Source organism: Andrena cerasifolii, chromosome 1, assembly GCF_050908995.1.
Source record: "Andrena cerasifolii isolate SP2316 chromosome 1, iyAndCera1_principal, whole genome shotgun sequence".
NCBI lineage: Eukaryota > Metazoa > Arthropoda > Insecta > Hymenoptera > Andrenidae > Andrena > Andrena cerasifolii.
The window spans coordinates 31,739,255-31,764,718 of NC_135118.1; the positions used below are offsets into that span (position 1 = coordinate 31,739,255).

Genomic DNA, 25,464 nt, shown 5'->3' on the forward strand with positions numbered 1-25,464 from the left:
TATTATTAGAATAATAATATTAATAACTAATGGTTGTTTTCGTTTCAAAATGTATACATTTACCAAAGATTAATAAAGTTCGAAATTTATCGTTTGAAAAGAAATAATTGTAATAGCCAATATGAAAAGAATTTCACGGTAAAGTGTGAATAAACATTTCATGTTCAAATTCTTATTCGGCACAATCCGACATTCGATCATTCCGAATATTTGAATATTCGAAGAATTATTTGAATTATTCGAAGAAATCATTCGAATTATTCGAATATTCGAATGATTACAGCTCTAGTCCGAGACAGGGCGTCTTTTCTATTGCCCAATCGCGTAGAATGAGAGACACTGAGCGGCCCCTCGCTCCAATAACAGAAGAAGTGGAGGGGATACCGATCACCTTCTTCCGAGACACTGTACCCCGCTACCGTTAATTGGAAATACAGGGCTCCGTTTAAAAGAAACGTGCCCCCTCGTAACAGGTGGCAGATTTCCAATAAGGGTCGGGAAAGTGGTTTAGAAGAGAAAACGTACCACGCCGGGGAAAACGTACCTTGAGCGACCGCGGCGACCGCGGCTGCGGCTGCAGCTCCGGGGCTAACCGCGCCTTCCGGCCCGTTACAGGCGGCGTAATTTGCCAAGCTCGGGTACATGGAGGTCGGTTCTTCCTTCACCATGTGCGGGGAGTGGCCGTCGCGGAACACCACGGCTCGGATCACCCCGCGAATGTGCTCGTCGGGCCAGACGCCTAGTAGAATCCTCTGCGGTCGTCCTCTTCCTTTCGGGCGAAGATCTGCGCAGCCAAGGGCACCCGGGGATCGTATTTTGCTGATCGAACGGCACTAACGGAGTACTCGCGACGGCCTGCCGTTCCTCGACGCCCGTTTTTCCACGCGGAAAAATCGTCACCGAGTCGCGACGCGGTGGCGCGACTTTTACGACCGCGACTAATGCACCCTCGCCTTCCTCCACGATTATTAACTCAGCTCGCGATTAGTTACGCGCCAGAACGAGAACAATGCCGAAAGAACGACGCGAACAACAGGAGGCAGAGTGAGAAAATAGTGGCGATGGACTCGCCCTTCGATTGTCAACTTTCGTTGAATTTTCATTTTTAGAAAATTAAGTATATAGTCAATATCCTCTGAAATTTAACCGATCAAGATTGCAGCCCGTTCTCGACTGGAGCCTCCTTCGGAATTCGCGCTCGCGTGGAACCACCCGCGATCGAGAAACGGCCGTGTCGCGATGGTATAATGAAAATGGCAACTAACACTCACCGGCCCCGCCGTCAGCGCTCGGACCCAGCATGTTGTGCACTCGGTTGGCGTAGAGGACGAACGTTGGGTAGGGGATGTCGTATTTCCTGCAACAGAAAGCCGCGGAGCGTCTCAGAAGGATTCGTCGATCGATCCTCGTAAAGATTATCAGGTTTCGTTCCGCGAAACGCTCGACGATCGTGCTCCGGCGCACGCACAAAGGCAGAGACCCCCTTTAACGACGGCGGCGTTGTTATTACGCGCGTGCGATATGCGTGCACGTTTTACGAGCGGACTGTAAAATTCTCCGAGTCCGCCTCTCCGCGAGTCCAACGGCCAATTGTTTCCCCCATGTCTTGACCCATTTACATCCGACACTGGTTGTAACTGCGCGGCGCACAGCGACTCCTACCAAATCGTTTCTAGTTCTTTACAAGCAGCGTTGCCAGGTTCAGGGGAAAAAGGGAATAGTAGTATTATACTTAATCAACTATTTAGTGACGTCGTGACACATACTGTAGACAAATGGAGGTGGAGAGAGACAAGTCAGGTAGGTGTAGAGAGTGGGGGTAATGTGACGTCATAGTATTTCTCTCGGAGGAACTTTCTCCTGGCAACGCTGTTAACGAGTGTAGATGAAAAACAAATCCTCGGACAATGGGACTTAAATCTAGGGTTGCCAACTGTGCTATAGTATATAGTATTGCATAACATTTTTGTCTAAGTAGTGCACTATATTCTGTTAGAAAAAGATATAGTACGTAAGAATACTATATTTCCGATACATCGATAAATTTCTAAAATTTTTACTTATTCTTATATTCTACGTCTACGGCAACATCAACATTTGAATTTGCGAATTTAGATTTTAACAGAGAGGATTTTTTCTGTAATGAATATAAAGTGTTAGGAAAAGAGAAATAGAACCAGTGTGTCTATAATAAAAAATGAGCTTCTTATGTATGTTAATTTGAACTTTCAGTGCGATCAAACCATTGACATATTTGTTACAGACAATAAATTGATTAATAACGCAAAATGCCACAAAAATACACATTTAAAAAATAAGATGTGGTTGTTTTAATTTTTAATGTAGTTTTATTTTCTACCACTCACCTCCGAGGAGTAGCATATTTTTCACAATGTACTATATTTTTTAACACATTGGCTGTAAAGTCCTATATTTTCCGGGAAAAAGTTGGCAACCCTACTTAAACCCAAGACCTTCCGCGTACTGGGCAGCCGCGTGACTAGTGTTGGCTAGAACCGTGATTTGTGAATCACGAGTGATTCGATCACGTTCATTCCCAATCACGGTGATTTTTCACAGTGATCCGTGATTTTCGTGATCGCTTTAGATTGGTGCAGGCAGAAGTGATTCGCGATTTTCGTGATCTGATTGGTGCAGGCAGAACAGTGATTCGCGATTATCGTGAGCTGATTGGTGGAAAGAAAACTGCTCCTTGCACACGCCACATAACCTCAATTTCTAATTTCTCTTGAAACATTCTCAAGTCCTGACTGTGCTCATAGAATGTCAGTTGTCTATTTTGAACCAATGTAATCGTTCTTGATCTATTTAAATTAACAAATATTTCTTCACTTTAGTTAAAAAGTATAATGTACATGTGAATACTGTAGCCAATCAAATCAGTGCGTGCACACATTGACAATTTATGAATGTATATACTAAGTATATATTCGCTGAATTAGCAAGCTAAGACTGTAACACAAGCTATATCGAAGTATGTTATAAAAAATAATTCAATCAAGATCAAGAATTACGATCACAGTAAACAATTCACTCTAGTTAAACAAATCACGATCACTGTGATAAATCACTGTTAGTGATTTTGCACTCCATCCCTACGCGTGACCAATTCCCCTAACGTCGACTTTCCGATTTCACTCTTTTCCGAACTCTACTTCACGGGGCGCCACCTGTATCTGCCAATCGGAACCATACACCATTCCCAAACACCGAATGCCTGCACAAGTTAATTTAGTTATTTGTTGTAGGCGATAGATGGCGCTCCGTTAGTTGGGTTATGTTCAGTTGGAGAAGAAAAAGAGTCGCAAAGCTCTGCGTAGCTTATAAGAGGAGGACACCATGTTGGTAGACACCGATTTTGATAAGCCTTGGCACGATGAATCTATGTCGAAAATAAGTAAATAGGTGTCCCAGCGTTTCAGCCAATGGGCCTTAATAATAGAGATATTTACATGGAAATTATTAAAAATTTCATAGTGGTCGTGGGGTTTTAATGAGTAAAAATCCCACACTACCCTGGCGCCCCCGGGGGATTCGCCTCTGGAGGAGTCGTCGGGGTGTCTTTTGAAGATTTCCCCAAATTAAAAAAAAATTATAAAAAAAAATAAAATTTATAAAATTTTTTTTTAATTTTTTTTTAACGTGGAGACATCTTTAAAAGGCATCCCGACGCCTCCAGAAGGGAATCTCCCGCGGGCGCCAGGGTATTGTGGGATTTTTACCCACTAAAACCCCACGGCCACTATAAAATTTTTAATAATTTCCTTGTAAATATCTCTATTATTAAGGCCTATTGGCTGAAACGCTCGGACACCTATTTACTTATTTTCGACACAGATCCATCCTGCCAAGGCTCATCAGAATCGGTGTCTACCACATGGTGTCCTCCCCTTGTTACTGGTTAAAGCAGTTCCTGTCAAGATCCCGGGTTCGATTCCCGGCCCAGGCATATCCGATCGACCGACTCCCTTTTTCTCCTACATTATTTATCACTGCGCGCCTAAGTATAAGTCCAAAGGATTTTGAGAATCCGCGGAATCGATATCTCAGCATCACCTTTCGTATCGCTGCACTCGCAATTTCGTCGACGTCGCGAAATCAAATCCACACGAGCTCCCCTCGGCAGCCGTACACCGCAAATAACACGATTCTTATAATTCCCCAAGGTGTCCCGATCGAATTTGCCCGGTAGTTTCGTATAAAATTTTCAGCATTCCGTTATGTACAACGGTCCGATGAACCTTGCTGAGTCTAATTTATCCCGTCGCGCCGCAAATATCCAGCTAATAATGAAATTCTTCTCAGAAGCGTCCCTTAAACCTGGCAACGTCTGACGCAGAGATAATCCAGACGGTTCGACTAGTTAACCAGCGACGCGACGTTCTCTCCCCTAATCAGTGAACCTCCGAAATTCAGTTTAGCGGAGCTTGAGTGACGGAGGAGCGAGGCGAAAACGGCCCCACCGCGCGGCGCTGCTCGACGCGATTTCGGGGGGGAAAAAACGCCGGGATCGCTGGCGCGCTAGCGAAACTGGAGGAACGAAGCCTCGTGGCCGCGAGAAGCGGGGTGAAAATCGGGATGCTGATTACCTGGCGGCTTGGCTCAAGGACAGACCTTCCTTGAGCACGCTGAAGATTGCCTCCGCCATGGTCTCCGGTCGCCAGGACTTGAGCGGGCCACGCTCGCGGAAGCGTAGATTGTGCACCAGGCTCTGGTTGGTGTTCCAGCACTTCTGCCACATCGACTGCAGCTGATACTGGTAGCTGTCTGCTAGTTTACGCCCCCCGCGGAAAAGAGAAAACAAAAAGAAACACAGCGTTAGTAGATGTCATTTGTCTCGGGCAGGGGGGGGGGAGGCGCGCGTAGAGATCGGGCGTTGCGTTTTCAATCTACGATCAACCCTTTCCGCCGCGATACCTCACTGTCATTCTGTACTGCTGATTTCAACGCGATCGATCGGAAAGGCTGATCGTCGCGCGGGCAACGAAGGTTTGCGGGGGCACAAACGCAATTGTGTTTCTATGAACCGAATTATCGGGGTGGATTCGTTCTTGACCAAGCTTTGGTCCGAGCGCAGCGGCGTAAATAACGCGAGCAGCCAGGCTCGGGCAAGGTGCGGGAATCACGTGGTTAGGTTCCTTTGCGGTTGCTTGGGCGAAGCGTACCTGCGAACAAATTATCGGGAGGCAAGTTGCGGCGGGGATCGGGGCGGGAAATAAACACTGCTGTCGAGTATACGTGTAACGTATCGATTGTATTGTCGTTGGTATACAATCGCTACAGAATAAAAGAGAGGGAGAGAGAGTGGAAGAAAAAGAGTTCGTAACGGAACAAGCTCGGTGGTTAACAGAAGATATTTTTGTTTAAACGTTAGACCAGCGATCGCGGGCTCGCGATCAGCCGCCTGCTCGAGCGCTCCGCGGTACAGCTCGAATACTGGCTACGTCACGGACGGCTGGCCTCAATTCGCAACGATTATTTAATAGTTAACTTATTGAGTTTAATTGAGCATCCTCCAATTTGACGATTAATACAATTAATCGGAAAGGCGCGTGCGGCCGCGTGCACCGACGCGCGCGCGCGCGCGCGCAGCCACTCGCTCGCCTCCGTTTTCAAAGGATCCATCGAGATCGGTCAACGGCGTACAAAGGCACTCGAGCTTCTCCAACCTTCTTTCGTAATGGAAACGAACTCGACTCGCCGGAGATTTGTAGAGGAATGGCGATTGTACAGAGTGAATCAGTCTTCGGTATTACAGGAGAATATTTCTAAGTAGCAGATTTTATTGACCACGCCGAGTCCGTAGGGGAGAGAATTCACTGCAATTGCTGTAGGCTATTGGAAAGATCTTCCTCAAGGGGGACTGAGTGGGAGCATTTTTATCTAGAAAATCTAGAAGGGGCTAAATTATATATAGTGGTGAAACACCCTAACAAGGGAAGATCCCGAACCCAGAAATTCAAAAAATTCTAAAACCTTGCGAATGTGTAGGGAATTTCCTCCCGATTATAACGCTATTTTTGTTTACTGCCCAAATTCACTCTAAGGGGGTGTAGTTGACCCCTGAAACTCCGGTTATTTTCCGATTTTGTGTTATTACTCGTGAACTGTAAAATATTTTTTATAACAAATGATAGATCTAATTAAAAGAAGCAACTATTGTCTTGAAATTTTTTTTCTACCTTTTACAGTTCGCGAGTTATAACGAAAAAAACAGAAAATTTACGAATTTTCAGGGGTTAATTTCACCCCTTTCGAGTGAATTTGGGCGGCAAACAAAAATTGCGTTGTAATTGGGAGGAAATCCCCTACGTATTCACAAAATTTCACAATTTTTGAATTTCCGGATTCGGGATCTTCGTTTGCTAGTAATTTAAGAGGTCTTCCCACTGTAACGCCTTAATTGACCGCGCAATCGGGGTGACTTTTTTTACGGCGCATTTACACTCACCTATTTTGGCAAAACTGAGCAAAAAAATTGTAGTCTCAAAACACGTATTAATAAATAGAAAAAACTTCAATTTTGTGAACACATTTTTTTTTAAAAAAGTTCCAGACAAAGGTAATTTTATGGAGCATTACAGTGGAAAGACCCCTTAAACAAATGCCATATTTATAAATAAATGTATCAACATATTTTTTTAATAGATGCAGAATGTTTTGCAGAATAATCTCCCTTGTAAGTCGGAACATAGCAAATAAAGGACTTTTGTACTAAATTAACCCTTCGTGGCCACACGGGTTGTATCGTACCCGAAGAATAATTTCCGAGTTAAAATGTCGTGTCTTCACGACTTCCAAAGGGGATTTATCGCAAGAAAAAAATTTAAAAAAAAATTAAAATCTCGCTTTTTTCCCACAACCCTGAAAAATCGCTCATTTCCAACTACAAATTTATCATAACAAAATTTACATTTCTAGAAAAAGACTAGTAAACCATGATTGCATAATTATTACGAACAACGTACAATTATCACTGAAAAGTTAAAAGATTGCAAAATACGAAAATGGTAACTGAGAAAATGTCGCTGGGGTACAGTGAACCCCTTGTGACCAACTTGTGATTATAAGAAGGTCTGGGTTAGGTCTAGGTGACCACGAAGGGTTAAGTCATTTATTCTAGATCTATGTCACGTAAAAAACTTTCAATTCAGTTTCTGTGAAACCTTGCGTATTGACCTACTTGTGTTTTACCAGTATACCCACGATGTAGGTACTGCTGTACCTACGTATATACCAAAGCTACTCAAAACAGTACCGCGTCCTCTATTTTTCTATAATTGCATGAATACCTTAACCGGTAACTATTAATTCTACAGCCGGTGCATTAGGAGCGTCGGCTTGACGTCAGTCCCCGCGGAGGATCAGTTACCCTCGGAAGCTTCCAAGGCGGAAGGACTCGCAGGCGTGCCATTATACGCCGCTGCAAAAACGCGCCCGTGCGTGACGTCGCTCCCGCGAGCCGGGAGAACGGAAGAGAACGAAATGTAACGATTCATTTCGGCGAGGTAGCGCTATAATTCTATGATATATCACGAAGTGAAGGGGGATCTTAAAGCTAAGGTGGCCGAGTATCTCGTTGACCGAGCGAAGCGATTCTTCCCCTTGGTCAGCCGTGAAAAAAAAACACCCGGTCGATTCTAACTACGAGTATCCTGTGAGGCACCGAGCCCGGGCTCGCTGAGTGATCGCTCGAGATCCATCTAACGCCACCTCCGGTGTAATTCGAGCGCAATGACGCGTGAGCACCCGTTCGAAAATTACCACAACGCGTGAGCGGCTATTAATTAATCTTAAACGTCCGCTGAAATGCATATCTCCGGCGGCGCCGCGCTGGAATGTGTCTTTCAATGCGCCGCGCAACGCGATCGTCCGCGAGCTTCGGCGATCTTCATAAAAAACACCGAACGACCCCGCGAAATCGAGGGAGCGGCTCAGGACTTGGAGGAAGCCAGTGGTCCGTATGTACATATAATATAAAATCACGTTGCTCTCGAGCCACAGGCTTCTTCTCGCTCGAACAGTCACGCGTGCCGTCAGAACAAAAACCATTCTTCGCGCAAAATAGGCATTCTTTTAACCCTTAACTGGTACACTGTTCTTGGCAAACGTGGCTGGTATACCGGGGTCGTGGCAGACCCCAAATAAAAAAGGACACAGAAATTTGTAAAGTCCACCCTGAATCAACCTCTATGAATATTTTGTTCTTAGGTAATGTGCAAAATAATAGAAACCTAGAAAGTTAAACTATTATTATAAAATTAATTAGAAAAACAGTTTGCAAGCTTCGGCAACCAAAAATTTTCCAGCGAACTTTGCGTGCCTGGGGTCATGAGCGACCCCAAGATACCAGTTAAGGGTTAAGAGGCAATAGCTTCGCAACAATTTAACAGGCGGAACACGGAGAGACCTGCGACAGGTTCGCACGAATCTCTTGTCGTTACTCGCAAGCCCTGAGATCGCCGCTCGTGGATCAACAACGTACGAACGATCCTAAATAATCTACTCGCCCAATGGAACGGAATGGACGCGTCGGAATAAGCGTTTCGCACGTAGAACCTAGAATGTACAATTAATCGTAGAGGCGCCAACCGCGGGCGAACCGACTCGACCATCCGCAAAAATTAGGATAATAATTACCGATCGCGATTACTGTTCGCAATCTCAGGATAACCTGCCGAGCCGAGTCGGCCACCCAAAACAGGGGCGGTTTCACGCTAAACTCTATCGAATGGAAGACAACGTCGAGTAGAAGGCACTATCTCATCGCGGATGGGATCGTCAGCCGCGACGACGCAATGTGTTATTGCTAGTACTATAAACATTACTATTAGTACAAATTATTGCTACTATCTATCATGAACGTTATTGGTCCCGCTACGAGGAGTCAGCGCAAGAGTCTCGTTCGCTGGAAACTCTGGAATGCGACGTGGAATGTGAGAAATGTCGATCGGAGATGATCGCTACCGAACACGAGTGCTAGGAAACCTAATCTCTGTACGCCGACGGATCAAAGGTCCGCGGCACGCGTACCAGTGCAAATGGTAAAAAATATCGTTGGCCTGTTTTGGAAAGAAGAGGCTGGCTCGCGGTTCTGGTACGCGCGCGTGGACGTTAAGGGGGTATACCCGTTTGAACCCTCGGAAAATGTATACATTTTGTGGATTTTTTTACAAGTCAACGGTTTGATGCAGATTTCCCGTTTTTTAACTATGTTTACATAGTATTATGAACTACTTATAAAAAAAGTTTCAGTTAAAAAACTATTGTTTTCCGGAAGTTACGGATACATGTCCGAAAGTCTCTCGATTTTAGACGGCTAAACGGTGGCCCTAAAAACTCGCGCTACGTTCAACCAATTTACTTCAAATTTTGCATGCAGAATCATAATAAGATTCCGCATCGTCCAACGAAGGCTTTTTTTATTTCGATTCCCCGTTTATTATTTATAAAGGAAAAAGGTGGATTTTTCTCTTAGAAAAATTTAACTTTACCTTTGATCTCTCACCATTTCTTTATTTTTCAAAATTTTCAAAATCGCCTTCGTTGGACGATGCGGAATCTTATTATGATTCTGCATGCAAAATTTGAAGTAAATTGGTTGAACGTAGCGCGAGTTTTTAGGGCCACCGTTTAGCCGTCTAAAATCGAGAGACTTTCGGACATGTATCCGTAACTTCCGAAAAACAATAGTTTTTTAACTGAAACTTTTTTTATAAGTAGTTCATAATACTATGTAAACATAGTTAAAAAACGGGAAATCTGCATCAAACCGTTGACTTGTAAAAAAATCCACAAAATGTATACATTTTCCGAGGGTTCAAACGGGTATACCCCCTTAAGCCGGGTATACACCTGCGCATTCGCCCCGAACGTGCATTCGGCGCGCACCGATTTTTTGCTCGTCCGGTGTTCGGCGCGCATTCGGGTCCGAACAATACCATGAAATGGACGCCGCAAGTTTCACTCAACCCCTAACGCGCGCCGAGTGCGCGGCGAACGCGCGCTGAGCTCCGAACGAGCAAAAAATCGGTGCGCGTTGAATGCACATTCGGGACGAATGCGTAGGTGAATACGCGGCTTTAAAGGCACGCTGGTAATCTCAGAAGACACGCGGAAGACGCGGCCGCGTGTTGTCGACGACTATAGGCGGCAGGAGATGGCGGATCGGCCCGCGGCCGACCGGTCCATCGATCATTGGTCGTTCTCGTTCTCGTCGTTGAAGTAGAGCGAGACTATCGAGTGCTTTTTACAGAATGCCCACCACCAACGGAAGCCCGAGAGGCCGTTGAACACGAAGTTCGGGTCGCGTTTCCGCCTGAGCTTCTCGACGAAGTTCAGGATCGCGTTCAGGGACTTTTTGGTGCGGCGGTTGTACGGGCTGACGCTGATGTCGCAGCAGAACTCGAGCACCGCCGTCTCCTCGCTCGAGTTCAAGCCCGCCTCCTCGAGCACCATCATCCGCTTCGTCTTTCCCAGGATGTTGTCGTAGAGAGTGCCTTTCGGTATTCCGTATTTGGTCGAGGCCTGGGTGAACCGCATCTTCTGAGTGACCACGGCCTCGATCGCTTCCTGGAGATCGTGCCGCGTCCACGTGGGCGCCTTCAGCTTCAGCAGGGTGGTATAGTCAGCTAGAAAATAGTCAGGGATTTCGACTGTTTTTTCGTCACACCGTGGCTGCACCTAACCCAGAGATCGAGCGGATCTTGGAGGTAGCTGTGCGACGAACCCGGCGCAGCCCTGCACCGTTACGTTCTCCCGAGACTAGATTAGGAATAGCCAAACCCTGCCCTATGTACCCCATCTTTTCGTTTCCCCGGTAGCAACTCAACCCTTCCCGGTACTTGCGGTGCGTTTCGGTGGCCCCTCTTTTCCGCTCCTTTGGCGCACCTCGTAGACCCTCTCTGTCCTCGCTCGAGAACCCGTGGCCACTTCAAGGAAGTCACGACGGAAGAATCCGGCGAAAGGGTCCGGGAGGAAGGGACCGCGGCAGAACGGCGAGACGATGAGGCGCGAGGAGATGATCGAAGGGTGATTAATCGACGGTGAAACCTTCTATCGTGTTCGACGTTTCGCGCCACCAGCGTTACAGACAGTGGCGGCCGAAAGGAAAGTTGAAAGGGGAACTGTTACGAATGTGGCGTTGTCGTGATTGGGCAGGTCTAGTTTTTGAATTATTTTGGCCGTTTCTTAAAGCGTGGGAATACGGAAATAATGAAAAACATGTGTTCTAATTGACCTCGGTTCCAAATTATAGTCAGTTTTGCAGGCATCGTGTGGCGGATTTTCTCGAAATATATAAATAATGTGGTGGTGTAGGGGAGACCGGGGCTGGTTGTCTCAAGGGGTAGGTTGACTAATTGTTAATAATTTTGCACCGACATATCTTCTACGGCGAAAATATTTACGGTGGAAAGAAGTCACTTCCACTGTGTCATGCATTTATGTCCGACTCCGCGATCGCACGTTTGTTAACAGTTATCAGCGTTTGTCGAAAAATTTACTACGTAAGTAAATATTTGTTCCTAAAGATTTTATTTTTTTTCTCGTTCTATGTAGTTACAATGGAATAAATGTTAAGGGACTGTTTCAAAGTTTGTTTATTAGACGATCTATTGATATAGTATTTTTGTTTATACATAAATAATTAAAGGTTATGTAGACTATTGAAGTCAAAATGATCGATCGGGGCTGGTTGACTAATAACGTCGATAAGGTTTAAATTGTTATTTTGTTATTCAGAAAGCGATTTTTAATTTTTGTTTAAATGGCACTGTGTTGGTCAACCAGTCCCATGATCGGGATTGGTTGACTTACAGTATGGGGTAGGTTGACTATAGGTAAAATCAGTTAAGAAAATGTTACTAGCAACTTATCTCAGTGGTAATAAAATAACACTATGTCACAAGAGTTGTTTCTTTATAAAATATTAATTTCTTTTGTGGCAAAATCTGTTAAAATTCTGGATCATGCAAAAAAATTTATACGGGATACAATAGTCTTATCTCCTTCTTTTCTATATTTCTTCTTTAATAGCCACAAGAAACTGATTAGGTACTTAATTCAGTATACAATTTTTCTAAATTTTTAAATAAGAATTTAAGAACACCTTCAGCAGTTAATAATATCGAATCTTCTGTACTGTGATTTTCTATTGAAATTCGTATAAGTTCTAATGTTATTAATAAGATGTATTATAGATTGTAGATGTGTTTATACGTTCGCGATTAACTAGTAATACATTCATTTACGAAAATAAATGAGATTTATAATATTTTTCCTAGACTTAAGTTTCTCTAGAAATAAGAAATAAGCAATTATAAAATTTCTCGAGAAGGAACACTAACTGTGATGCATAAACCATTTGCCACGTGTGACATCGAGTGGGACTTTTTTCAATAGTTACCTACTCAATTGCTTGCTTTATAAATTTACAGGAAATTAACCAGTTAATCTGCCATTACGAAAAACAAGTCAGTCAGTTATACTGTCTCTGTTTGTTAAGAATTATTGGAGTTCAAAAATGGCTATAATTCAGGAACTACTTAGGTCACATAGAACTTTTTTCATTGTTTTTCTGTCCCTCCCCCACCGCTTAAGTGGGTGCCACAAGTTAAGAAACACTCCGTACCTATATGAAAATGAGACTTTTAACCCTTCGTGGTCACACGAGGTATACCGCTCCTCAAGAGCAATTTTCGACTTTAAATTTTGCGCCTTTACGACTTCCAAAGGGGATGTATCACGAAAAAACCCTTTCCCACAAAAATCGCTCTTTCTGAACTACAAATTTCATCCTATCAAATTTTACGAATGAACAATTATTACTGAGAAGTGAAAAGATTCAAACAAACGAAACTGATAACTCAAAAATGACACTGAAGTGCAGTGAACCCCGTGCGACCAATTTCTGATTGTAAGAATCTGTGAGCACGAAGGGTTAAACTTTCTTTCCATCATCACGTACAGTCTTGGAAACATACACTGCACCACTCTGAAATTCACGTACCTAATACACAGAATTTTCATAGCGATATATTCCATAAAATGCTTCACAAATCCGCAATAATATTTTCCTATTGATGGGACGAGTGACAACGCGTTTAATATCCCAGCAATGCTTTAAACATTTCCAAGCCTGCACTTGGGAAATCTGGAAGAACCGCGTCTAGCGCAATTAATACCGAACCTTTGAAATGTGATTGCAGGGTGGGTATATCTAAGAGACGCCGGGGCCCGGCGTCGGGAGAAGGAGAGGAGAAATTGGGTCGAAACGAGGGTGAGACAGGGTGCGCGAGTGAGAGCGATCGGAGCCGTGTGTGCGCGGGGGGCGGGTCGTAAAGCAGCGAGGAAAGTCGAGTCGCGTGGAAAAAGAATATTCTAGTGCGCGCTAGGTGGCGAGGCGCGGGGAACACGAGTGGGAGTTTGCAGGCGGGCGGCCGGGCTCTCGCGGCGCGAATCGCGAGCGTGTTATCGGTGCCATTACACGGGCCGGCCACTTGCTTGTCTATCTAAATTGCTTTCTATATTAAAGCAACGCGCATTCCTGCGCTTTATTATTGCCAGGCTAACGACGCGGCCCTTCTTTCACCCCTATCGCCCCCACGCTCCTTTTCCCTCGTCCACTCGGTCCGCTCGGATGTTCTCCGCTTCCTTTCTTCCACCTCCGCTCGCATTCTCCTCTTCAAACCACTCCGGCTTCTTCCAGCCGCCTCGTCTCTCGTCCTGCCGCGTCTTCTTCCTCCCTCCTCTTCTCGAATCACCGTCCCGATCTCGCTTTATCCACGAGCCATCGAGCGCACGGGGATGAAAAGGGACGCGGGGTGCACCGTCGCCAGCGCGGGGCAATTGCAGGTCGCACCGAGCCACCTAATAGCCCGCCACTTATCTCGACGAATTTTTCTCAAAAACAAACAAGCCGGACGAAACGATCCATGCGCAGGTTACGGCCGCGTTTTGTTATCGTCTCCTGAAATGGGCATTAGGTAGACGCCGCAGAGCGTCGATGAACTTACCTGCTATACTCGACGTGGAGGCTCCGAGCCAAGCGTGGGATGACTCCAACAACTTGGCCTGAAACAAATAAGAAGGAAGCCTTATTAGCGCAAGGGTTGGCATCTCGATTTGCTTTATTATTCTTCGTTTTAAAAGGGGAGCATTTTTCTAGAGGCGCACAAGGACGGTGTCTTCTAACGGGGTTAATTCGCCCCGCTCGCAGGACGGTGGATGGCCAATCGATCGGGGATTTCCATCTCGAGAGATCGGGTAACAGGGGAGGGTGGGCCGGTCAGAAGTGGACGCGTTTGAATCGCGCTGGAGGCTTACGGTCTATATGTCCGGCACTCGAGGCGGCCGCTCGAAGACCGCGGCGAGCGGGAAAGGGTTAAATTCAAAGCGGCCGCGGGGTGAAATAGAAAAAAAAAAGGAGTACGAGGCCGGAAGACGCGCGGCCGAGGGAGCGAGCCGGTTCTCCGGAGAACGCGCGGAGGCTCGCGTCTCTGTTCGACAACTTTGCTAATATACGTGGGCTTTGCGGGAAGGGGTTGCGAGACGCGGCGAAAGCGCAAGACACACGCAAAGTTGGCTCATTTGAAAAGTTTTCGTCCGCGGTCTGACGCGGCCCGCGATTTCCGCAATACGAGACGCGTCCGTCCCCGGCCCAGACTTCTCATATACAGAATCGTTCCCGGGGAGCCACCCACTCGGCTGACTTTTCAAATTAATTTTTAAGAGCCGAAGGGCCACGCTTCTCGATCCTCTATCAAACTCGAAACACCCCCTTCTTCTTTTTTTTTTTTTTCCCGTTCCGCCGCTCTCTCGGCGCTCATTTTCTAGGATCTCGCCTCCTCCGCCTCTCGTCAGAGAATTTCTGCCGCCGAGTTGCCGCCAAGCTTCGAATAAAGTTCTAGGGCAAACGAGTATACCTGGACGGACATCCCTTTCCCGCGAAATCAACCCCTCTCTCCCCGTGGCCTCGCGCGCCCCACGTCGCGCAGCGCTCCGATGGATTTCCAGAGGTAATGGCGTGTAATAGCGGGGCGAGCAGCAATAACGCGGCACGAGAACTATCGAGGAGCAGCGCGTTAGACGGCGGGGTCTCGAGCCGCTGAATGGAACTCGAGGAGAACGAATTGCAGAACAAAGGCTTGCGGGCAATGGAACGGATTCTATTAAGAGTTGAAATTTGTCGTCGGAGCCGGCGCTGGGAAAGAATGCGTCTAGATGGAGCATTGAAGCCGGTAATACTTGTAATAGTAATCGAAGGTGCGGCCCCGTGACGGTACAGAACCTTGAATATGAAGATACGGCTCGCGATTGTCCTACGTTCCTGCGAGATGACAATGCTTAATTTATTCATAGCGGGGTCGTATGCGTGACACAAGACGTTGCTGGAACAGCCAGATTGGCAAACAACGGCCGGAAATGTTAGGTGGACATCTTTTCTTCTATCCCGACATTAAAGAGTTGTAGTCCGGGTGGAAAATCCTTGGATGCACGTAGCACCTTTTGGCGCGCGGCTTCCGTGTATATTCTTACAGGTTTCTGGGCAATTCGTGCATTAGGCAGGGGGCTTCGAAGAGGTTCATTGAAACTCTGGATGTGAGGTATGTATGTTGAAACGGAAAGAAGACTGTGTATAAGATAGGGGTGCCAGTTTATTTTAAGGAAAATGTATCAAGTGTGATAAAAAGTATAATATATGTAACGAAAGTATACTTTCGTTAATCCGAATCTTGCCGCGCTCCTCAGGCTTCGCGCGCCTTTTAATGGACGACCGCTAGATGGAACGAGGGGAGATGGGTATTACGTAATAGAGCACATGTACAAAGTATACAAAAGGATATTATAGATCGAGTAAAATAAATAGAGAAGCGAGAGTTGTAAACTTTAATTGTCGTTTCTTTGTTTACAGGTAGGAGTGTAAATAATGTAAATAATTGTTGTAAATTAGCGAATAAAATTTTAAACTTTGTTTACAGAGAAACATATTTCAGTTTATTTATTCATCGCTAGCGAGAATAATTAAGGAGCCTTATATATATAGTGAAGGAATATGGTACTTTTCAGGTACAAAATCAAACTGCATTAAATTTATATGTATATTTTTGAAAAATGCATTTTGCATTACTGATTAATTTAGTGCCTTTAAAAAATATGCTGACGGTTTGATTGCACTCAAAGTCCAAATTAATATATATACTAAGCAGCTCATTTTTAACTGACTTCAAAAAGGAGGAGGTTATAGATTCGACCTGTACTGCCCGCCTTATTTAAAATGTCCTATCTAGCATTTCGAAAGATCCGAGAAGACTGAAGTTTTACCATTTTCTTTGTGCCCTTCTTTTAAAAAGATAAAAAATCAGGCTGTTTATAGATCTCTACAAAGCGTGTAGGGTTTGCTAACTCTCCTTAAAAGGTAAAAGACTTGTGGAACTACACATATTTCACCATTCCGTGAAAAACAGAAAAATGCTGGATGGGGCATTTTAACTAAGGAGGGCAGTGTAGGTTTGTGTTTTTTTTATGTTTGTCCCCGCATAACTCCTCTGCAAATGGACCGATTTTGATAATCTTTTTTTTATTCGAAAGAGGGTGGTCTCATCCAACACTGCATCGATATTGGCGCAATATTTTTCCAGTTCTGGTTAATAATGAAAATTAAGGTGAATGTTCCAATTTCTGCTCATGACGCCATTTCTTATCATTTCGTATTTTTCTTTTTATTATATGCGTTACGTTTGTACTATAGTTGCAAGAAAATAATTCTAAACTATTTAAACGTTTACGCGAGTGTTGCACGAGCTTGGGTCAATACATAAATCGCTATTTTTCATGAGCAGAAATACGGACATTTGGAGCATTATATATTTAATTAGAAATTACTAATAGTTAACAATCTGGAAATATCTTTCTTAAATAGTTTTTCAATTGGTTGATTTATTATTAAAGAATTAATTAATTACTCTGCAAATTTTCATCGCAAACAAATCTTTTACACCTTCTTTATGACGAGTTATCTCTTAAATGAGCAGAAATTGCGACATTCACCTATTGTCACTTAATTATTATTTTATGTACGTACGCGCATACCTTCCCAGCATGTTGTGTCAATATACAGTCGGGGTCAAAACTACGTGGACAGCTAGTGGATATGGTTATCAATGAAGTTTAGTCAAACTAGTACTATTATTGTTATAAACTTACATTTGTGTATTATATATGCTTATGGTACATACATTATTTCGTCAATAATTGAAATTAATATTTACATTTCTGTAGAAGTAAATTGTGTGTAATGAATAGGTCAGCAAATTGCAGAGGGACAAAAGTAAGTGGACACATAATAAAATACGTAATAAATAAAATACATAATAAAATTAATACTTGGTAGTGCCGCTTTTTGCTTGAATTATTGCTTCCAAACGTCGTAGATTACTGTTTATTAAATTTTCAATATAATCTTTACTACTATTAAAAAATCGATCTTATTATTTCGCTTATCCAATGGAACTTTCGCGTGCAGTAAACTCCATAAGTTCTCTATAAGATTCAAATTGGGGCTCTGTGTCAGCCATTCAAGCAATTTAATATTGGAATGCTCAAAAAAATTCTCACTTTTCGCGAAAGTTTCATTGGATAAGCGAAGTAATAAGATCGATTTTTTCAAAAGTTTGCATTCAGTAATCCAAAATGTTAGTAAAAATTAGATTGAACATTTAATAAACTGTATTCCACGGCGTTTGTAAACAGTAATTCAAGCAAACAGCGGCAATACCAAGTATTAATTTTATTATGTATTTTATTTATTACGTGTTTTATTATGTGTCCACTTACTTTTGTCCCTCTGCAATTTGTTGACCTATTCAGTATACACAATTTACTTCTACAGAAATGTAAATATTAATTTCAATTAGTGACTAAATAATGTGTGCACCATAAACATATATAATACATAAATGTAAGTTTATAACAATAGTACTAGTTTGACGAAACTTCATTGATAAACCATTTCCACTAGCTGTCCACTTACTTTTGTCCCCGACTGTATATATAACACTAAAATGTCCAAAATACGAAAATTAAAAAAAATTAAAACCGACTTTAAAAAAGGCACTAAAAAGTAAAAAATAATCTTTTCCTTCATTTAATCTACGAATCTCATATTTGTCGGCGTCTCATCCTTCGTACTGTGTAAATCTGTCGCCGACTTAAAAAAGATGAGTCATAGATTAAATAAGGAAAAAATTATTTTTTATTTGCTTGTGTTTTTATTCACATGAATTTAAGCAATTCCTAGTAAAATATTAAAAAAAGCAATTGCTTACACTTTATTCATTTGATTAGTAAGCACTTCCTTACAAAATTAAGAAAAAGCGATTCATTTAAGTAATTCCTTGTCAGTTTAGGAATTCCTACAAGATAAACAAATGCTTGCGTTTTTACTCACATGAATTTAAGCAATTCCTATTAAAATATTTAAAAAAAAGCAATTGCTTATACTTTATTCATTAAGCTCAATAGCAAATAACAGAGTTATAAGGGTTTATGTCCAGTCCCTAGGCTACGCAAGTGTTCCACGACGAACAACGCAACTGCAACGTAGCGTCTATTGTATTATTCAAAAACCACAAATTCAACAATTTTTGTTTAGTTTATAAGTGCGCGCTTAAAAGCCACCAAAAACTGGTTGCCACTGGGAATCTGGGAACCTTGCTCAGGGACATGGAAATATTCCCTTTTCAAATTAATTCCCAGTGAACAGTTTTCGAAAACTTTTTATTACATCCACGTTCCTGGGACTCTAGACCCCTGCCGGGCCGATCCCTCAAGAGGTACTTCTGTTTACCACCTCGGGTAACTTACAACACTCCCCACTTTCACCACACCTCTGTGTACACCTCCGGAGCATCCCAGCTCCGGAAACGAGTGGAGGAAGCGGTGCTCTCGCCAAGACCACCGGCTGGGGTCTCCCAGTGTCGATTCTCCTCACCGCCCCAGGATGGACAGTTTATCGTGTCGCGAGTGGGCCTCGCCAGGAAGAAAACGTCGCGGCGGCAGGCGTGCACGCGCGCCTCGAGGAAACCGCAGACCAAACCGGCCCGCATCGGTCTACCGAGACGCACACGACAGGTAAATCGAGTTTGTCGCCGGTACAAGTTCATCGCGCGTGCATACGCCGCATCCTGTCGTGCGTGCATTTTTCATTGTCTCGTTTGCCATGCTGCCGCGGTGCACGCTCAGAAGAATGCATGTCGCGGCGCACGCGACTCAATGCGCCCGCCGACCGACCGCCGCATTAACGAGAAAATTGCTCCCCGACTTTTTCTCCACTCCATTCCACGTGGCAAGCTCGGATCGGCCATTTCGAGGGCTAAGAATCTCCAGCTAGTGTCCTCCACCGGGCCCAATAAAGGGGAACAGCAAGGTTCATTATCCTTTCCCTCTGACAAGGAGAGTATTTTAGGTGTTCGCCTCCGATCATTCTGATTTTTGGATATGGTATAGAGGACCGAAAAATAAGAAGTACGTGTTTTTTTATTTTTCCCCGTTTTCATATTTGGGGGGTGAAAAATGCGTTCGAAGTTAGGGTTGAAAAATCATTTTTGTGGAATATCTCGAGAACTATTAGAGATAGGGGAATAGCGTCAATGGATGAATTTTGTGTCTTTGAATGCGAAATATGACTGATTCAACAGATTTTCAAAAAGTCCATTTGTTTAAATAATACATAAAAAATTGTTGTTTTTTGTTAATAATTCTTGTAAATCTTCATCTATTTTCATGGAAATTTATTTTCTTATACTTCACAGCCGAACCGAAAATACGGATAAATCAGAATTTGTATTTCCTACAAATTAAGAAATATAATTATTATTGAAGTTTACTTATAGTAAGGTGTCCTCCCACAGGGAAATGTAGTTCTCGAGTTATCTAGACATCAATTTCTAAACAAAACGTATCTAATACGCATATAATTTCCTTTTGTATACTAGATATTACTTCTAGCGTGAAGAAAATTTCCATTTCGAGTACGAGGTGTCTGTAGCGTTACGTTCTATTGCAAGCGGCGCACTGCGCCCTTAACGTGATTGGCTATTGTAATTAGTTTGAATGTATGCGAAGACCTTAAAATATAGTTAGAAACATTTTGGTAAAATTAAAATAGTATGTGCAAGTTCATTTCTTGTTTTTTCATTTATAAACATATGGTAGTTCTGAAAAGGAGTAATTTACTTATTAGATTTGTGCTTGCTATTGTTTACCACACTATAGGATCACACAATTGAGAAAATTAATCAATTTAGACGACGTCAATTGTTAATGGATCGACAGTGGTTTTATTTCGTATGGAACATACATTTTACAAGATTTCACTTTTTCTGCTATTTTTACCACGCTGAGATATCAGTTTGTTTATACATTCTTCAGATTCGAAAATAAAAGTTAAATATATCAACTTACGTACTGCTATTTCTTTATATGCGTATTAGATACGTTTTGTTTAGAATTTTACTTCTAGATAACTTGAGAACTACATACCCCTGTAACAGGACACCTTACTATAAGTAAACTTCAATAATAATTATATTTCTTAATTTGTAGGAAATACAAATTCTGATTTATCCGTATTTTCGGTTCGGCTGTGAAGTATAAGAAAATAAATTTCCATGAAAATAGATGCAGATTTACAAAAATTATTAACAAAATATAACAATTTCTTATGTATTATTTAAACAAATGGACTTTTTGAAAATCTGCTGAGTCAGTCATATTTCGCATTCAAAGGCACAAAATTCGTCCATTGACGCTATTCCCCTATCTCTAATACTTCTCGAGATATTCCACAAAAATGATTTTTCAACCCTAACTTCTAACGCAGTTTTCACCCCCCAAATATAAAAACGGGGAAAAATAAAAAAACACGTACTTCTTATTTTTCGGTCCTCCATAACATATCCAAAAATCAAAATGATCGGAGGCGGACACCTAAAATGCTCTCCTTATCAGACCACGCAGGTGCCCAGAGCTCGCAATGATTTACGTATCGCGGATCTTTGCTGCTTGCAATAACATCTGCACGCACGCGAAGATTAACTTCCGTAATGCGCCCGGGGCGGAGGCGCGACTGGTAGCCGTTTCTCGGAGGAGTTTGGTCCCTTAAAGGTTACAAATGGGCTCGCGCCGATAACAAATGGACCCGCGCGAAACTTCCCCGTGTCTACTAAGCAGCGGTTTCCGAATCATGTCGTTTCCCCGGTTGCCAGGGAAAAGCTTGGAGGAAAGTTGCCGGGGGAGTTGTGCTTCTTGAGGAAGCAGCGGCGCGGATGTTAGCGAGGTAATCCTCGGCGGCCCGACACCCCTAATTTTTCAACTATTCGAGTGTACAAGACAGAGGGGACGGACAGACAAGTGGAAGTTTGCGCCGGAGCTGAGGGGAGAGCGACGACCAGCGGAAGACAGTGGAAATCGACGGGAGCGGCGATAAACAAAAGTCAGGGCACCGGCGAGCGAAGGACGGCTGGCCTAATTAAGGAGGGTTTCGAATTCACGGTTTCCTGGGCATTCTCGCGGAAAATCCCGTGAACCTTCCAGCGAAGAGAATTTACGAGGTAGTCGTCTATCGTTGCTAATTCCTGCAAATATTTGTCGGGCAAGTATATAGGCGTGGGAGAAACGAGTAGGCGTCGGAAGGTGGCGGCCGGGGTGGGTAAATGAAAGAGGGGGATGGCGAGAGGATGTATGCACGGGGATTTGAGCGAGCGGAGGGACGGGGCGAGGACAAGAACGAGGACGAGGACGAGGACAAGGACGAAGAGTAGTAGGCGGGCGAGCAGGCTCGTTCTCTCCTTCACCGATGTCACAGACGACCCACCAGCGCCGTCGACGTCGTCGCCGAGGCGAGCCTCGACCGGCTGGAGTTTCACGCAGCAGAATGCACCGCGCCACGGCAAATTTCTAATCAGATTAGCGCGGATTAGTAAAGTTCGTTTGTTCTAATGAAATTCGTCTAAATTAACGTCGGAAGAGGGAACCTCGTTGGAGCATCGGGTAGCGAGGGGGTTGGAGGGGGCGCGAGGGTGGGCGAAAAGTGGCGAAGAAGCTAGGTGGAACGAAAAGGCCGAGCCGCCCGCTTCTATTCCGACGCCATCAGCTATCGAGCTCGCGTTTCTTTTCCGCTTAACACATCCATCTCTCGGAATCGATAACTTCCTTCCGAGGAAACGCTGCATCATTCTAGCCGGGACTCATCCTCCAGGAAGCGTTGCTTAAGGTGGGTTGCCCTCCGAATTTTCGAAAATTGGTTTTTAGGATGTTTGCATGTTCTGTTAGCTGTATCTTTTCTACGTATTTCGAGCGCAACCGGGCTTTGAAATTTCGAAAATTTAAGGAATTAGAGTAAAAAATGTAAGAGCCTGCACAGGAGATCGGATAACGATGTCCAAGTTTAAACGCGATTTCCCAGAAACTACGTTTTTTAAAATGGTGAACATAAAATCTCCAAAACCGCTCCAACGATTTGAATGAAAATTTGCAGGGAGCTGCAGGAAACTATTCCCCTCCATGTATTGGGAGCACATTTTCAATATAAATTCATAAAAAGATACAAAATATTTTTCCTACAAAGCGAGGATAAAATCAGAAACATCTACGTAAAAATTGTACCAATTTGTTTATCAAAATTTTGCTTCCTGCGCGAGATGGAGACTGTCTTATAGATTATAAAAATTCCTTTACTTTGTGTTTTAGATAATTCACCTGTCTACAATCTTGTTCACCATCAAACGGTGCATCGCGTACACGCTCTCACATTTATGTTTATAACATTTTTTCCTATAAATATATTTAAAATTTTCTTTTTGCGCATTAAATTCAACGAAATGACGCTTAAAAATTAAAACAAAAGTTATTTCTATATTCATTTATTACTTCAAAGAATGCGTTTGAAGAAGGGCCTGATTTTGGGCTGCTGAGGGTAACCTACCCCCTTAATAGTTTACGTTAGTGTTACACGAATTGAAAAAATCGTACGCGCAGTTTGGGGCCTCTTTCGTTAACTTTTAAGCGTTACTTTACTATTACCGTGTGGTAACAAGTGTCCTTAGGGCAGAAACACATCCGTAGAAAATCTACTGTGCTAAGCTTTTCTCTCAGTTATTTCGGTTTTCATTTTTTAATAAATTTCATGTCGAGCATAGTAGGGTAGATGAAGCCGTACAAAAAACTCGCATAAATAAATAAGAAATTTGTTTAATTCAGTTCATGTATTAATGTATGTGCTACAATCGAGAGGGTTGCATTTTTAAACAATTTAAGCATAATAAAAAAAATTGCAAAAATGCATATGAAGATTTGGACGGATTTACCTAAATCCTTACCGCAAACGGTATGGAACACGTACTTTACAGAAGTGAATAAATTGATAACACTTACGTAAAGTGTTTATTATATCATAAAAGGTTCAAATTTTATAAAAAACAGCAAAATGAGCACTTTTTAAACGTTTTCGTATTTTTATTGCGAATCCGGTAATTGGGACAGGAATTTAACGCTTGTTCCTATTACCGTTTAACCCTTACAAGGAGAGTATTTTAGGTGTCCACTTCCGATCATTTTGATTTTTGGATATGTTATAGAGCACCGAAAAATAAGAAATACGTGTTTTTATATTTCTCCCCGTTTTCATATTTGGGGGGTGAAAACTGCGTTCAAAGTTAGGGTTGAAAAATCATTTTTGTGAATTTTTGAAAATCTGGTGAGTCAGTCATATTTCGCATTCAAAGACACAAAATTAGTCCATTGACACTATTCCCCTATCTCTAATAGTTCTCGAGATATTCCACAAAAAAGATTTTTCACCCCTAACTTCGAACGCATTTTTCACCCTCCAAATATGAAAACTTGAAAAATAAAAAAAACACGTACTTCTTATTTCTCGGTCCTCTATAACATATCCAAAAATCAAAATGATCGGAAGCGGACACCTAAAATACTCTCCTTGTAAGGGTTGAACCTGTATCCCTTATGGACATCCGCGTAACTAGTGCAGGCAATAACAACGAGCCACTCCTTTCTCCGACTATACCAGTGCGCCTACGAAAGCCAGAGTGACGATTTCAGAAGCACGGGGAAGGATGGTACGAGAAAGGATAAGTCCACGTTCTTGACCAAGTGGGGTCCGTCCAGTGGAGCACGTGACAGCGTGAATAGCCAGCGCGATTCATCCGAACGTGGGACAGAGATGAGGGAAGAGGAAAGGAAAGGGTGGGACTCGGAGCACGCGCGTTAATTGTCGCAGAGACGCGAAAAGCGGCTCGCGCAAAAACACGCGGCCCGCCAATCCCGCGCGCACATACCAGACAAGCGCGTGTATTCCAGGACACCCGAACCTCTTCCCCCCTCTCCACGGACGCACGCGCTGATATTTTATTCACCGATATCGCGCTCAAACTATTCCAGCGATAGTCGGCCGGTCGCCGCGCTCAAGTTTCCCCCTCCCTGTCCTCTCGGCCCCGCCGGTGACACGCTGCTACTCTCTGTCACCGGCCGCGCTAAACGAATACAAACGATATTTTATTCATCGGTACACAGGACGCGCCAAAAACACCGGAATTCGAGCCACAGCATCGCACGCCGCGCCGTGTCCAACCTCGGGGCGATATTACTCTTTCAAAGAATTTCCGCTTGGGCATCGATTATTCAGACGGCTGCCTCAAACAATTAGACTTTAATTGGCCTTGATTACTAATTGGGGAAGTACTCAGGGCTTTCGAGGACAACTGGTGTTCTCTCTGCAGAGGCGGTTGTCTCTTTACGTTATAAAGGTGCCTACGGTCACAAATTCTCTGGCCGGTTGATTAAACAATTATTAGTCGAGTGTTCGATACAGCGAGTGTTGCAATATAATTCTTTACTAGCACTAAACACTCGGTACACAGCAACGCTGCACAGTAGCGCACTCAGGATTTAATCTCGGGGGAGCCGAGTTGGAGGGATATAAATATTTTTAATGCAAATTCATTAGGAGATTGTAGAATTTATTTAAAGAATAAAATTCAGTTTGTTATTCCTTATACAGAGCTCTCGAATTACTTCAGTCCTGGTGACATTAATCTCCTTTTTCCTTTTTCTTTGGGGGGTTGCCCCTTGGCACAAGGTTCAGCAAAAGAATCCTACAGTTTCCTCGATATTGTCTATGTGACGGTTTCGCCCTCCCGCGACTAAATTCGTTTAAGCATGCGTCATCCCACAGAGCGGAACGAACAAAGGTAAAAGATAATGGGGCCTCGAGGAGAGAGCGGACTCGCTTTGGGACGGGGGGAAATTTGAGCAGTAAAATCGTTTAGAATTTACAGAGGTAATCGAGGCAGGATAGGTGGACGCGGAGGACAGGCTCTCGTTGACGCATTGACTCGTCATTATCGCGCAACGAGTTGTCCGGCT

General features: G+C 43.4%; 1 protein-coding gene across 6 annotated transcripts in view; it reads right to left on the reverse strand.

Moving 5' to 3' along the window:
- Positions 1 to 25,464, reverse strand: part of LOC143375869 (protein bric-a-brac 1) — a 413,320-nt gene that overhangs the window by 11,064 nt on the left and 376,792 nt on the right. For 2 of the 6 annotated variants that reach the window (XM_076825442.1, XM_076825451.1), the window contains exons 5-8: positions 14,037 to 14,094; positions 4,611 to 4,791; positions 1,266 to 1,357; positions 545 to 784 (exon numbers count right to left, since the gene is read on the reverse strand). In XM_076825442.1, the coding sequence (XP_076681557.1) occupies positions 545 to 784; positions 1,266 to 1,357; positions 4,611 to 4,791; positions 14,037 to 14,094 (571 nt within the window). Of the gene's footprint in view, positions 1 to 544; positions 785 to 1,265; positions 1,358 to 4,610; positions 4,792 to 10,109; positions 10,653 to 14,036; positions 14,095 to 25,464 lie in introns of those variants that run through there. The other 4 variants (XM_076825480.1, XM_076825460.1, XM_076825471.1 and 1 more) reach the window with 4 other exon arrangements.